Source organism: Cibotium barometz, chromosome 56, assembly GCF_041138505.1.
Source record: "Cibotium barometz isolate CiBa-2024 chromosome 56, ASM4113850v1, whole genome shotgun sequence".
In the NCBI taxonomy this organism is placed as follows: domain Eukaryota; kingdom Viridiplantae; phylum Streptophyta; class Polypodiopsida; order Cyatheales; family Cibotiaceae; genus Cibotium; species Cibotium barometz.
In genome coordinates, this window is record NC_141101.1 from 13,851,857 (window position 1) to 13,865,991 (window position 14,135).

Here is a 14,135-nt window from a genome sequence, read left to right on the forward strand (position 1 = left end):
TCTTGTGCAATTCTAATAACCCCCAAGATGGCTCTTTTGCAATATTAATGGTCCTAGATAATGGATCTAGCTCTTAAGACCATTGGGGAGAATGGCACTACTACCATTCTCACTCTTTAGTCTCCTTGGAGAGAATTAAATCAGTACTATTCTTCATAATCCCATGTGGATTATGGAGGTGTGGATTATGGAGGTGGGTTGTGGATTATGAAGGTGGGTTGTGGAGAATCGCATATAAACTAGTTTAAATAGGTATGTTAAGAGTAACATGTTGGGGATTATATTTTAAGAAAGTGCATTTGACAAAGTGTTTTTAACATTTCACTTCATAGAAATCAATGATACATGGAAGGATATGGAGACAACAATAGGTGTAGAAGAAAACATAGCACAAAAAATGGGGGGACAACTACAAGCAGCCTCACTATCCCTACAAATTTAGAAGAAAACATAGCACCAAGAATTTTATAGGATTCACATAAGGGTATGGAGGTAACAATAAGTAATCTTATTGCTCTACTGTAAACATAGATGAAAACATAGCACATGGCATTTGGAGGAGTCAAGAGCTAGAAACTTTTAAACCAATCTAGATCTAGATCCAAATCCAACACCTTTGGATAAGCCAAGGATGATTATAATATTGGACTTGAATGGCTTATCGTTGAGTAGTTGCTTCTTCAAGTCACATATACACCCCTCTGTGATGTGTGGCTACAACAATTTTATGGTTATTTGACATGGGTGTATTGATTTTCTAAGGAGCTTGCTAGAAAGGTTTAATGTAGATATTTAGTCAATGGCAGTGGAGCATAATGTCCTTGAGATGGTAGAAAACCTCCAAAGATATGCAAAGGAGATCTTCCCTTTCTTTGTGATATGGAGTCAGTAGGGATGTTACACTTGTAGTAAGAAGATGATAATTTTCCTTGACAAGGTTGGTGTTGAGGAAATGTTCAAACCCTTAGCAAAACTCTCAAGGCTGCTTGGATGTGATGCTAGAAGGACAATACTTATGGCATGATGACTCTCCATATAAGGCTTACGTCAGTCCTCCATCAAATTGCATATTTCCTCATACATTTTAATGTACAAGATAAGGAAGATAACATTCTCCTAGGGAAGTTGCTGCCTTACTTGCTACATCTCAATGAAGCTAATGATGTGTGCAACATGTTTGAGACTAATTGGTATGGATAATTACATGTGATTTAGGGGCCATGAAGATTTTAACATCATCCAATAAGTTGTTGATGAATGGAATGAGGAGAATCTTCAATGGTAAAGAATGGAATATAGAACAGGAAATATTCCTCTTGTAGTCCAACTAAGGGAGAGGGCGACAGGTGATAAGAGAGAATCAAAGGGTGAATTCTCTAGGTTAAGTCATAGTGGTGGCAATCAGTTGCCTCAACTTAATATGTCTCAAATAAGACTTCTAAGGGATGATCCACCTATAGCTAGAATGAATAGTATGAAAGCTATTCATTTAGCTAGAGAGCTAGGATATAAAGGTTGCTTTATTAAGCCACACATTGCTAAGGATTGCGTAAAGTGACTACAAAACAAATATGGTTTCTCCTAATTTCATGAAGGTACAAATGATAAATTTTTCTTTGATTTTATCTTGATTGTTTATAATTACATGAGGATATTGTTTTGTGTTTAAAGCTAATTGGACATGTCTTTTTTCATGTAGATATGGATGGGTGCAAATCTACTTTCAAAGCATGCTTGATCAGATACGTATCGGAATATGATCCACTTGGAACACCAAAGTTAACCAAGAAAATGTTTTAGATTGGAAGCATGATTTTTGAGGTGCGAGAGTCAACCATTATAGGTGATACCCTAGGCTTGTTTGTGCATAATTCTATCAAAAGAGGGACTAATATTCTCCATTATGGAGGTGATAAGTACCCACACAAATGTTGGAAACAATTGTGTTGAGCCCACCCAAGGATAAAGAAGTACTCCACCATCCAAGAGGACCGTAAGGTCTCTGTGTTGGTGATGTTCAGTATAGCAATGTGGTAGGGTTGATCAACAATAATATAAATACAAATGCAAAGCCAAATGTTTTTTTTTTAAATTTTCCTCTAAGTTACCACCTTGGTCTATCTCTATGAAGAATGTAGACATTGCAGAATATGGGCACATATGTGTTGAAACCATAGATGATATATGTGTAGGAAAGGAGCTATTTGGACACTACTATTTTGATTAAAGATATTGTACTTCATTATACATTCATTTCTAATTTCAATCACTACTTTCTTACCAATTGTGTAGTTATCACATAACCCCATGGAAAGAATGGCTCCTCAAAGGGACTATAGAGCTTCAATGGCTCTAGTACCATTCTCCCCATGGGGTTATAGAGAATAGCACTAGTGCCATTCTCCCCAAGGGTACTATAAAGTGAGAATTGCTCTAGAATGATGTTTAAGTGAAGTGTGTGAACTTGGCAATGCAATGTTACATTTTTAATATAAATCTTCTTTTGTGTCTTTGCAATGTGTAATCCAGGTAACATGTAAAGTTGTCTTTTTATAATGAATCCTCTCTTAGTCTTAAGCTTCCGAGGTGTGTATTAAATTTTTGTAAATATCACAGACTTTGCATCAACTATAAACCTTGTATTCATGGTTATATCTCTTGCACTTACATATGGCTATCTTGTAATAATAAAGTGTCCAAATCCTTCCATAGATTTCTCACATTTGTCCTTAATCAATCAAGTTTAGGATTTGGTAAAATGTGCTTCAAAGTCATGGTTATCAATTGTGCTTTGGAGGTTTTTAAATGGTATTTATGAACACCACTAAAGTTCATGAGATAATGGCTTAAATAAGTATGGGAGTTTATGTGTAGCTTTGGAGATTTTGAAATGAATATGCTAACAAAAAAGCAAGTTTGGAGAATGTGAAAGCTACGGTGTTGTGAACACCACTAAGGTTCATGAGATGATGCTCACTCAATTGAGTTTGGGAGTTGGTAGTACAACTCCCCCTCAAATGTGAGCTTGAAGTTGGTGCAAAAAGAACCTCAAATTCATGATTATATTTATTGTGAAAACCTTTATAAATGTAAATTTTTCATACTTTTATGAATGAGGATGTAGTTTATTTTGTCTATTTCTCTTGATTTTTAATCGAAAAAGGACCATAATTTCTCCTAATAGGGCCATGGCTAATTATATATAAAGTAGAAGAGGAATGTGAAATGTTAACATAAATTCATGGATGATGTATAAAGTCATATATTTAACTAAGATTCCATCCTCTGGGCTAAGTCATAGTGGTGGTGATTAGTTGCCTTGACTTAATATGTCATAAATAAGACTTCTAAAGGATGCTCCACCCAGAGCTAAGATGAATAGTATGAAAGTTATTCATTTGGCTAGAGTGCTAGGATACAAAGGTTGCTTTATCAAGCCACATGTTGCTAAGGACTACGTAAAGTAACTGTAAAATTCCTCTGGAACTATGGCAGCATAGGTTATTTATAAAATTTTAATATGTTTTTTTATTATTAGTATGTTTTTATTGACTAGAATATATTTGCAACAATGAGTAGTTTATTTAGTACAGATACTAATTGAATCATCTCAACTAAAACATTTTTGTAAAACGAGTAGTTTATTTAGTACAAATGCTAATTGAAAGGTCTTGGAACACACCATCCAACTTGTTGAGTCATCTAAGCCCTGAAAGAAGGTCTCTATATAAAGTGACTTATAGCAGCTCCTACATTTGAGGTGAGGTTTTTGGCCTCGGGTGTTGAGTTCTCTAGGAACCATAAGCCTTTGTATGCATCTGAGCATAATGGGTTCGGGGTTCAATGAAGGCCAAGGGACCAGGCAGCCCACCTCCTAGCTTCATCTCCCTGGCTTCTATGGGTAGTTTGCCACTAGAAGCTTTGGCAAAACCGGGTACTTTGCCACCAGAAGCTTTGGCAAAACCTGCTTCTATGAGCACGGAAAAAGATTCCATTCCATAGTTCGACCCACGAGAACAGACTTGAAAGGGTGAAAGACGAGGGTATGTCCATCGACATGTAGCCCGCTTGGTATTGGGTAGCCCCCATGAATGCCTATTCATTCTGAGTTGATATTGAATTATCGATCGAAGTCAGAGGGCCCATACCACCTACCTACCTTTTAGGAACCAGGAAGCACTTGGAGAATGCTAAGTATAAGGGAAGGAGCCTATGCATTTGTCATGTCCTTCAAAACAGAATAACAAAAAGGCAAGCAAGTTTTACCTAACGAATCATCATGACTCTCGAGTACTAGAGTTTTATTTTTGTTTCATGTACTCCCAAATTTTCATGTTTGTTTCAAGTTACAATGTTTATGAACACCACTAAGGTTCATGAGATGATGCTCACTCAATTGAGTTTGGGAACTGGTACAACTCCTCCTCAAATGTGAGCTTAGGAGTTGGTGCAAATTATCTCAAAGTCATGATTATATTTAGTGTGAAAACCTTTGTAAATGTAAACTTTTCATACTCTTGTGAATGAGAATGTAGTTTATTTTTCCTATTTCCCTTGTTTTTTAATGGAAAAAAACTATAGTTTCTCCCAACAGGGCCATTTTGGGAATTGGGATTCTCTCGAATTATCTAATATTGTTTTAAATACTATCAGTAACCAACAGATTACATCGACTCGTTACTCAATATATTAAATACTTGGTGACTTTTTAAAATCATCCTCGTGAAGATGCAAGATGGGTGCCTTAGAAATATTTTTTGTGCCTTCCTTGAGATCCTATGTTATTTTCAACAAACCCGTAATTGAGGGCAATTGCAAAGTCAAGCAAGAGGGAATGCTATAAGAATATTTTAAGCTCTCTTAAAAATACTATTCTACCCTTTTAGATAATTTGGGGATACTTGGATTATCTTTGCGTCATGCCAAATTATGTCAATATCATGGGTGATGCCATTATAAATATTAATAAGTTTAGTGTACATTGATGTATGTTTAGGGCCTCCAATGTTTGTTACAATTGGTTTATATGGAAGGGTAATTTTTGGGTTACTTATCCGTGGCAAATATATGTTGTGGTGGTGAGATGGTTTGTAAACTTATGGAATATTTAATTACCAATTTATTGTTGGCTATTTTATAGGTGAAGAGGATATAGAAGATTGACGAGGATGCACACAATATTATTTGTTGGCACATATTTTTGTAAACAAGCTTTGTATATGTGTGTGTGTGTGTGTGTGCGTGTGCGTGCACTAGCTTGTGCACATTTTGATTTATTTTGAAAGCCTAGATTTATCAAGATTAGACTTGAACTTAATCCTTTTGTAAATTGTGATAGGCTTTAACCCTGGCCTCAATTTATGGACACTTTATTTTGAGCATAAGAGAGTGTCGTGCAAGGAAAAGCACCTTTTTGTACTTTTCAAGGATATGGGCTATTGTTAGAATGAAAATTATGTAAATACTCATATGTGGGGAGAGACTTGAACTTTAATACTTTTGTAAAGGGTGATATGCTTTAACCCAAGAGTTAATTTATGGACACTCTATTTTGAGCATAAGAGAGTGTCGTGCAAGGAAAAGCACCTTCTTGTACTTTTGAAGGCTATGGCCTATTCTTAGAATGAAAATTATGTAAATACTCATGTGTGGGGAGAGGCCACACACATAAGGGGGGAGGATTACATAATGAAAATTATATAAATACTCATGTGTGGGGAGAGGTCACACACATATGGGGGGAAGATTACATAATGAAAATTATATAAATACTCATGTGTGGCGAGAGGTCACACACATAAGGGGGGAAGATTACACCCAATGTCGAGTCTTTTTCATGAGCTAAGTATTTTGCATGTTGTTTATTCAATTCTTGAATATGTTGAACTTGTGGGCTTTGATAAGCTAATTGGGTTCTTGCAAGTCTCTATTCTCTCTATTTTCCTAGAATTGGATTCGTGAGATAGGAATTGATTGAGTTTGATTATGAGGTGGCCCAAATGTCATCCACTTAATTGAGTGTAGTTATTTGTTGTAGGATAGAACACACACACACACACACACACACACACACACACACACACACACACACACATGGGGGGAAGAGAGAGAGAGAGAGAGAGAGAGAGAGAGAGAGAGAGAGAGAGAGAGAGAGAGAGAGAGTTTTGAGATGGATTCACATAACCATCATACTTTTTTACATTTTCATAAAATATACTTAAGTTGATTATATCTCTTAAACACATAGGTATATTAACATCATAAACATTAATTAGTGGAGGTGGATGTAACTTGGAACAATTTTATGGTTATGTGTAAGATTCATTAGTCATATTTTATAACTTGTGCTCACACAATTTCGTCCAATATATAATTCCTTAATTAATCTTGCCTCTTATTTATGTGTTCTTTTAGGAATTGGTATGCTTGAATTTGCCAAAAACAACTCACTAATGCACCAAAAAAGTTGTCTTAGCATCATGATTTTTACCTTATAAAGGTATGTGGTAACGATCAATGAAGTAAAAAATGATTAACAATTCATGAATTCATTATATATGAGCATCATGATCATCATAAAACGTTAATTGGTGGAGGTGGATGTAACTTGCAACAATTTTATGGTTATGTGTGAGATTCATTAGTCATATTTTATAACTTGTGCTCACACAATTTCGTCCAATATATAATTCCTTAATTAATCTTCCCTCTTATTTATGTGTTCTTTTAGGAATTGGTATGCTTGAATTTGCCATAAACAACTCACTAATGCAGCAAAAAAGTTGTCTTAGCATCATGATTTTTACCTTATAAAGGTATGTGGTAACGATCAATGAAGTAAAAAATGATTAACAATTCATGAATTGATTACATATGAGCATCGTGATCATAAGAAATATAAATATATACAAGTATTCATCAATAATTGACATACATTATAAATGTATGTGGTAGTGATTAATGAAGTAGAAAATGATCAACAATTCATGAATTGACTGTATACAATCATCACAATAGTGAGAAATATAAATATATAAACGTATTCATCAATACTTGACAATATATAAACGTATTCATCAATACTTGACAATATATATAAATTATTGTCAATACTTGACAATCATGTTCCATCATAGCTTTTAAAAAGTGCACACTTTTCTTGATATTAATAAAAATAAAAGGCTATGATATCATTTTCCACCACCTCTAAGTAGATTCCAAGTCAATGTATGGCTATAACTTCTTAAAGTATTATTGATTTCATCCATATTTGTGAAGTGGGGGCATGTTGGTTCGAAGGTGATGTGAGTAATGTGGGGCTTGAAGTATGGCGGTTGTGAAGGAGCTTTTATTGGAATCCCGACTTTTAAAGTAAAGTTATGAGATTAAGAAACAAAGGAAAAATTCTTCAACATATCCATACATCTAAGAGATGGTTTTATTACAAATTGAGTACTTGAGTAATTTTATGTTTGCTTGTCCTTCTCGTCAAGTAAGTATAATACCGTAACAATACCTTTTGTCCTTGAAGGATGTTACTATTGATTTCAAAGGTTGGGAAGAAAGCTCCACATGTATCTAATAAACTATTGCTAGATTATGGATTTATTTGATTTAATAGTGAATTTAAGGGCTAAGGTACATGTCTTAGAAAGTACATGTTGCATGTCTCTATTTTCTAGCTTTGGCTTGTAGATCTAGTTAACATATGTACATGACATGATGTTGTACCTCTCTCTCTCTCTCTCTCTCTCTCTCTCTCTCTCTCTCTCTCACACACACACACACACACACACACACACACACACAAAAGGTCTTTGTATTTAGCAAGCTTACATATATACATAATATATTGTACCTCTCTCTCTCTCTCTCTCTCTCTCTCTCTCTCTCTCTCTCTCTTTCACACACACACACACACACACTTCACACAAAATAGGTCTTTGTACTTAGCAAGCTACTTGTGTTTGTTGATGTGTGATTATTTATCTGGCTTGTTTAGGTTCTTTTGCTTTTTGTTTCTTTACCAAAATGAATGACTTATGTGAGGGATTCCCATTGCATTTTCCTTTTTCTAAAGATTCCTATGGCATTGGAGACAAGCCATTCATGTAGTGTGTTGTAGTGCACGTCTTTGTGTTTAAAAGTGGTCTTTGAACAAGGTCTATGGATGCCTTCCATGTAAGAAGTAGAAGCCATTTAGGAGCTACATAATTACAAACTCACTGGGGAAATGATTTCAAAATTGATACATAAAGTATGAGGTTCTATGCATGAAGAACTTGTGATTATTCCTTATATATATGTGATATTTAAATTGCCTTTACTCCATAAGACCTATGCATAAAATTTCCCCATTAGCTAGTTTCCAATGAAAAATATATAATTCCTTAATTAATCTTGCCTCTTATTTATGTGTTCTTTTAGGAATTGGTATGCTTGAATTTGCCATAAACAACTCACTAATGCAAAAAATAAGTTGCCTTAGCATCATAATTTTTACTTTATAAACGTATGTGGTAGCGATAAAAGTTGATTAATAATTCATGCATTGACTGTATATGAGCATCACAATCATAAGAAATATAAATATATACAAGTATTCATCAATAATTGACATACGTTATAAATGTATGTGGTAGCGATTAATGAAGTAAAAAATGATTAAGAATTCATGAATTGATTGTATACGACATCACATTAATAAGAAATATAAATATATGAACGTATTCATTAATTCTTGATAATATATATAAATCATTGTCAATACTTGACAATCATGTTCCATCATAGCTTTTAAAAAGTGCACACTTTTCTTGATATTAATAAAAATAAAAGGCTTTGATATCATTTTCCACCACCTCTAAGTAGATTCCAAGTCAATGTATGGCTATAACTTCTTAAAGTATTATTGATTTCATCCATATTTGTGAAGTAGGGGCATATTGGTTCTGAAGTGATCTAAGTAATGCGGGGCTTGAAGTATGACGGTTGTGAAGGAGCTTTTATTGGAATCCGGTCTTTTAAAGTAAAGTTATGAGAGATTGAGAAACAAAGGGAAAAATTTTCAACATATCCATACATCTAAGAGATGCTTTTATTACAAATTGAGTAATTGAATAATTTTATGTTTGCTTGTCCTTCTTGTCAAGTAAGCATAATACCATAACAATACCTTTTGTCCTTGAAGGATGTGATTGTTGATTTCAAAGGGTTGGGAAGAAAGCTCCACATGTATCTAATAAAAGATTGCTAGATTATGTGTTTATTTGATAATAGTGAATTTCAAGGCTAAGGTACATGTCTTAGAAAGTACATGTTGCATGTCTCTATTTTCTAGCTTTGGCATGTAGATCTAGTTAACATATGTACATGATATGATGTTGTACCTCTCTCTCTCTCACTCTCACTCACACACACACACACACACACACACACACACACACAAAAGGTCTTTGTACTTAGCAAGCTTACAAATATACACGAAATATTGTACCTCTCTCTCTCTCTCTCTCTCTCTCTCTCTCTCTCTCTCTCTCTCTCTTTCACACACACACACACACACACACACTTCACACAAAATAGGTCTTTGTACTTAGCAAGCTACTTGTGTTTGTTGATGTGTGATTATTTATCTGGCTTGTTTAGGTTCTTTTACTTTTTGTTTCTTTACCAAAATGAATGACTTATGTGAGGGATTCCCATTGCATTTTCCTTTTTCTAAAGATTCCTATGGCATTGGAGACAAGCCATTCATGTAGTGTGTTGTAGTGCACACGTCTTTGTGTTTAAAAGTGGTCTTTGAACAAGGTCTATGGATGCCTTCCATGTAAGAAGTAGAAGCCATTTAGGATCTACATAATTACAAACTCACATGGGAAATGATTTCAAAATTGATACATAAAGTATGAGGCATGAATGTGGTTCTATGCATGAAGAACTTGTGATTATTCCTTATATATATGTGATATTTAAATTGCCCTTACTCCATAAGACCTATGCATAAAATTTCCCCATTAGCTAGTTTCCAATGAAAAATTGTACACATTAGTGTCGATACCCATTTGGAAATTGCAAGGTAGTTACATACGTAACGAAAGCGCTCTCTCTCTCTCATGCTCCCTCGCTCTCTTTGAAGGCCATGCTCCCTCGCTCTCTTTGAAGGCCATGCTTTGTGTTTTGCTCTTTACTTTAATATTGTTTTCATTATGTTTTAAATACGTGAGAGTGTTGTTGTGAGAGTTTTATATTCCGTATAAAGTCCTTGAATCTATTATTATTTTTTATTTTTATTTTCTAAATATGATCATTTTCTAATATGAGAGTGGGCTATATATATATATATATATATATATATATATATATATATATATATATATTTTGCCTATATTTGTTTTTATTATTGCAATATATATTTACGTATGGACAACAACAAATGTTGCAGGAAAGACAGGTATCTACGCTTCGAGATTCGCATCTTTAATCAGTTGATTCCGCAAAAGAGCGCCACGCTAGCCCATGCAGATTGCTTGATGGCAATGCTTTGTGATTAGTGGTAATGGCAGGTGCTTGGTGATAATCTCAGACGATTAGTGGTTATTGCGACGGTTATGGTAAAGCTTATTACAATCGCCGTAGTAGGAACCAGAATAAGCAGGAAATCTTCTTGTTTACTTTGGGATTAATATCGTTCCTTAATTATGATCTTAATTACGATTGGGGCTTTCATCGAGACAATTTATTTCCGTATTGGGCTGCGGCAGTTATTACTTCCTTCTTTGGGCCTGATTTTTGGTTTAGTTGGGATTAGAGGGGGGATTAGCTTTGGATCAGAGTGTGCAAAAAATGGAACGCTTTCAAAGGGTGTTTTCATGGGCGCACGTACTGTTTTTTTGTCTGTTGGGCGCCCACTTGTGTAGCAGTTCGCAACATAAGCCTCCGGTTTTAAGGTTCGATCCAGATGGGCAATTCAAAATCTTGCAGGTAACATAGCTGTTCAAATAAGGCTTCTAATTGTGAATGAACTGTAATTATTATGATGATTAGACGCTGATTAAGCTGTTTACATAAAGCGTCTTTGAAGATTAGGCTCTCATTATTTCCTTGCTGCTACCATTTAGGCTCTAATTAGCCACTCTTGGCATAATCTTCCTCTAATTGTGTAAGATCGTTGGTAAGAAGATTTTTGTTTTTCTCCTGATGCATAATTGGTGCTACCAATTAGGCTTTAATTAGATGCTCTTAGCATAAGTCCTCTACTTGTGTAAGATCCTTGATAAGAAGATTTTTGGCATCTAGTTTAATATTGACACTTCAATTAGTTAGATTGTGGCACCTCAAATGGTTTAATTATGGAATCCCATTGATTAGTTTAATTATGGTTCCTCCATTAGTGCAAGCATGATTCCTCAATTTGCCTAATTATGGCATATTCATTTGTTTGATTATGCCACGCAGATTGCAGACATGCACTATGCAAATGGAGCTACCACCAAATGCAAGGATGTGCTCCCAACGCAGCATAAGAGCTGCAGTGACCTCAACACTACAACCTTTGTTAAGCGCTTAATTGCAGCAGAAAAACCAGATCTAATTGTTTTTTCAGGTAACATTAATGGAATCGTTTGTTAATCCATTATTAGTGAAATAAGGGAGGCCACAAATCCCCTTGATTAAGGATTAATTTGGAGTAATCAAAGAGGCCACTTAATGTGGCATAAGTTGGACAACAGGTGAAAGATAACTTTTATTCAGAAATTAACTCCATACATAGCATGGTTTAAGTTAAACTGTGGGGCTCTAAAACAAATAATAGTGAGCATTTGTGTTTGTACAACAGGTGACAACATATTTGGGCAAGACACAATTGATCCTATAGCTTCTCTAAATGCTGCATTTGCTCCTGCCATAGAGGCAGAGATCCCATGGGCTGCTATTCTTGGAAACCACGACCAAGAGTCGACATTGTCGAGACTCGAAGTCATGGAGCACATTGCAAAGATGGACTACACACTCTCCCAAGTGTACCCAGAAGGCAACAACTCAAGTATGGTGGAAGTGGATGGGTTTGGCAACTACCACTTGGAGGTTGCAGGGGCCATGGGCTCTCCCTTTGAAGAGAAAAGTGTCCTCAACCTGTACATGCTTGATAGTGGGGATTACTCCAAAGTGAAAAAGGTCCATGGCTATGGATGGATACAAGAAAGCCAGAAGAAGTGGTTCAAAGAGCTATCAACCAAACTGAAGGTATCCCTCATATTCAATAAAACCTCATGAAAGCTCTTAAGTATGACTTAGTTTCAGCAAAATAAAAAATAATAAAGCATGTTGGGTACATTTAGATCACAAAGTAAGACTTATTTTCATTAAATAAAAATTAGCAAAAGTAAATGTACCCAATTTTACTTGCTAAGAGAGAAGAAGGGTTTTTAATTGTTGCCCCCCTCCCTCCCTCTCTCCCTCTCTCTCCCTCTCTCCTCTCTCTCTCTCTCTCTCTCTCTCTCACACACACACACACACACTCACACACACACACACACACACACACACATTTGTCACACACACACACACACACACACACATTTGTCAATTATAGTAGTTGTTTTCTTGTTTATTCTTTTTGTTAAGGTTTTCATGTCCATTAATTTAAGATTGCTTCATGATGCACAATATAATTTCTTTAATTGTGACAACTCATTTTGGTGTTGCTAGGAGGAGTTTCAAAGTGAGGCAAATGCGCAAAACGATGTTGCACCGGCATTGGTTTATTTTCACATTCCACTTGTTGAAACCAGGATTGCAAGTAGGTGTTCTATAACTGGTGTGAAGCAAGAGAGCATCGGATGTGCACAAGTGAACTCTGGCTTCCTTGCCACCATGCGGGAGGCAGGTGATCCACGTGTGGTCTTCAATGGTCATGATCATGTGAATGACTTTTGTGGTGACCTTCTAGGTAGCATCAAGGTTTGTTATGGTGGGGGAGTTGGCTACCATGCATATGGTAAAGCTGGTTGGTCTAGACGAGCTCGAGTTGTGAATATATCATTGCGTTACAATTGGACAAATGTTATCTCCACCACTACCAAACTGGCAAACCAATCAACACTACAATGGTTAGGAGTAGACCAGATTTTGACATGGAAACGGCTTGATCAGGCCTCTCTACCTATTATAGACCATGAAGTCTTATGGTCTTCCTTGCCTCTCCCTTCAACAAAGCATCAATGGTGGGATCTCCAAAACTCCTCCTTGCTCCTCTTCCTTCTTACAATTTACTTTTTCCTTTGCCTGCTTTTTTCTTATTCCAGGTCATGGTGGCCTTTCAATTGCACATGCATGCCACTACCAACTATCCAAAGACGTCCATCTAACAGTTATCTTTTAAAGAATGAAAACTGAGTGTCCTTTTTTGAATACTCATGTGTAAGAGGAAGCCTAGGGGTGGGTAGTTTGGGAATTTTATTGTTATCTCATTGTTTGTGTTGAAAAAGTAGTTTGAAAATTCATACAATGTTGATGATGATACCTTGATAGAAGATTGTAGCACCATTGTTAGAGATCTTCTTGTGAAGTTACACATAATGTACATATGATAGCTTTTATATTATGGTTAAAAATCATAGTGGCCATGCCATGTTTTATTTCTCTTCATAGCGCATGCTTGCTTCATGTTTTCACTACATTTTCATGATTTGACGAATGTATATGCACACCATTGGCTTTACCAAGTTTAACAAATATAGTGTTAAAAGTGTAGTCGAAGAACTTTATAATAACGAATGGTGATGGTGAGAGAGAGGTTATTTGACAATGTGAAAGATGATGTGTTTTGACACAATTGCTCTCTCCACTGAGACTATGAGTTGAGCTATTAAATTATTGGAATATTATCACTTTCTTGTTGAGTGTTTTGTTCGTAGTAATTCAAGGTATGATGTTTGTGTCATTTTGAATAGTTTTCTCTATTCTTATTTGATTTAAATTAATCTTGTTGATGGTGTACAACTTGTTGATGATGTATAGCTTGTTGGGGTTCTTTTACGTAGTGGGAATGTCGGTGTTCATAATTCATTATACTAACCCATTGACATCAAATTTCATTAGGTCAAAAGCTAGGTTTTCCATTGTGAGGCCTT

General features: G+C 35.5%; 1 protein-coding gene across 1 annotated transcript; it reads left to right on the plus strand.

Moving 5' to 3' along the window:
- The first annotated feature begins 10,435 nt into the window (after nucleotides 1-10,435).
- On the plus strand, nucleotides 10,436-13,644 carry LOC147606926 (putative inactive purple acid phosphatase 29). The gene is made up of 4 exons (XM_086791422.1): nucleotides 10,436-10,983; nucleotides 11,458-11,605; nucleotides 11,840-12,246; nucleotides 12,712-13,644. Exons 1-4 carry the CDS (start codon nucleotides 10,846-10,848, stop codon nucleotides 13,396-13,398), a joined length of 1,380 nt encoding a protein of 459 aa, XP_086647548.1. The 5' UTR covers nucleotides 10,436-10,845; the 3' UTR covers nucleotides 13,399-13,644.
- Nucleotides 13,645-14,135: the final 491 nt, after the last annotated feature.

What these genes read in the sequence shown, in the direction of transcription:
- LOC147606926 (XM_086791422.1), top strand. Translation starts at nt 10,846, where the DNA reads ATGGAACGCTTTCAAAGGGTGTTTTCATGGGCGCACGTACTGTTTTTT. An exon ending in GGCAATTCAAAATCTTGCAG is followed by an intron (nt 10,984 to 11,457) that starts GTAACATAGCTG and finishes TATGCCACGCAG; the next exon opens with ATTGCAGACATGCACTATGC. An exon ending in AGATCTAATTGTTTTTTCAG is followed by an intron (nt 11,606 to 11,839) that starts GTAACATTAATG and finishes TTTGTACAACAG; the next exon opens with GTGACAACATATTTGGGCAA.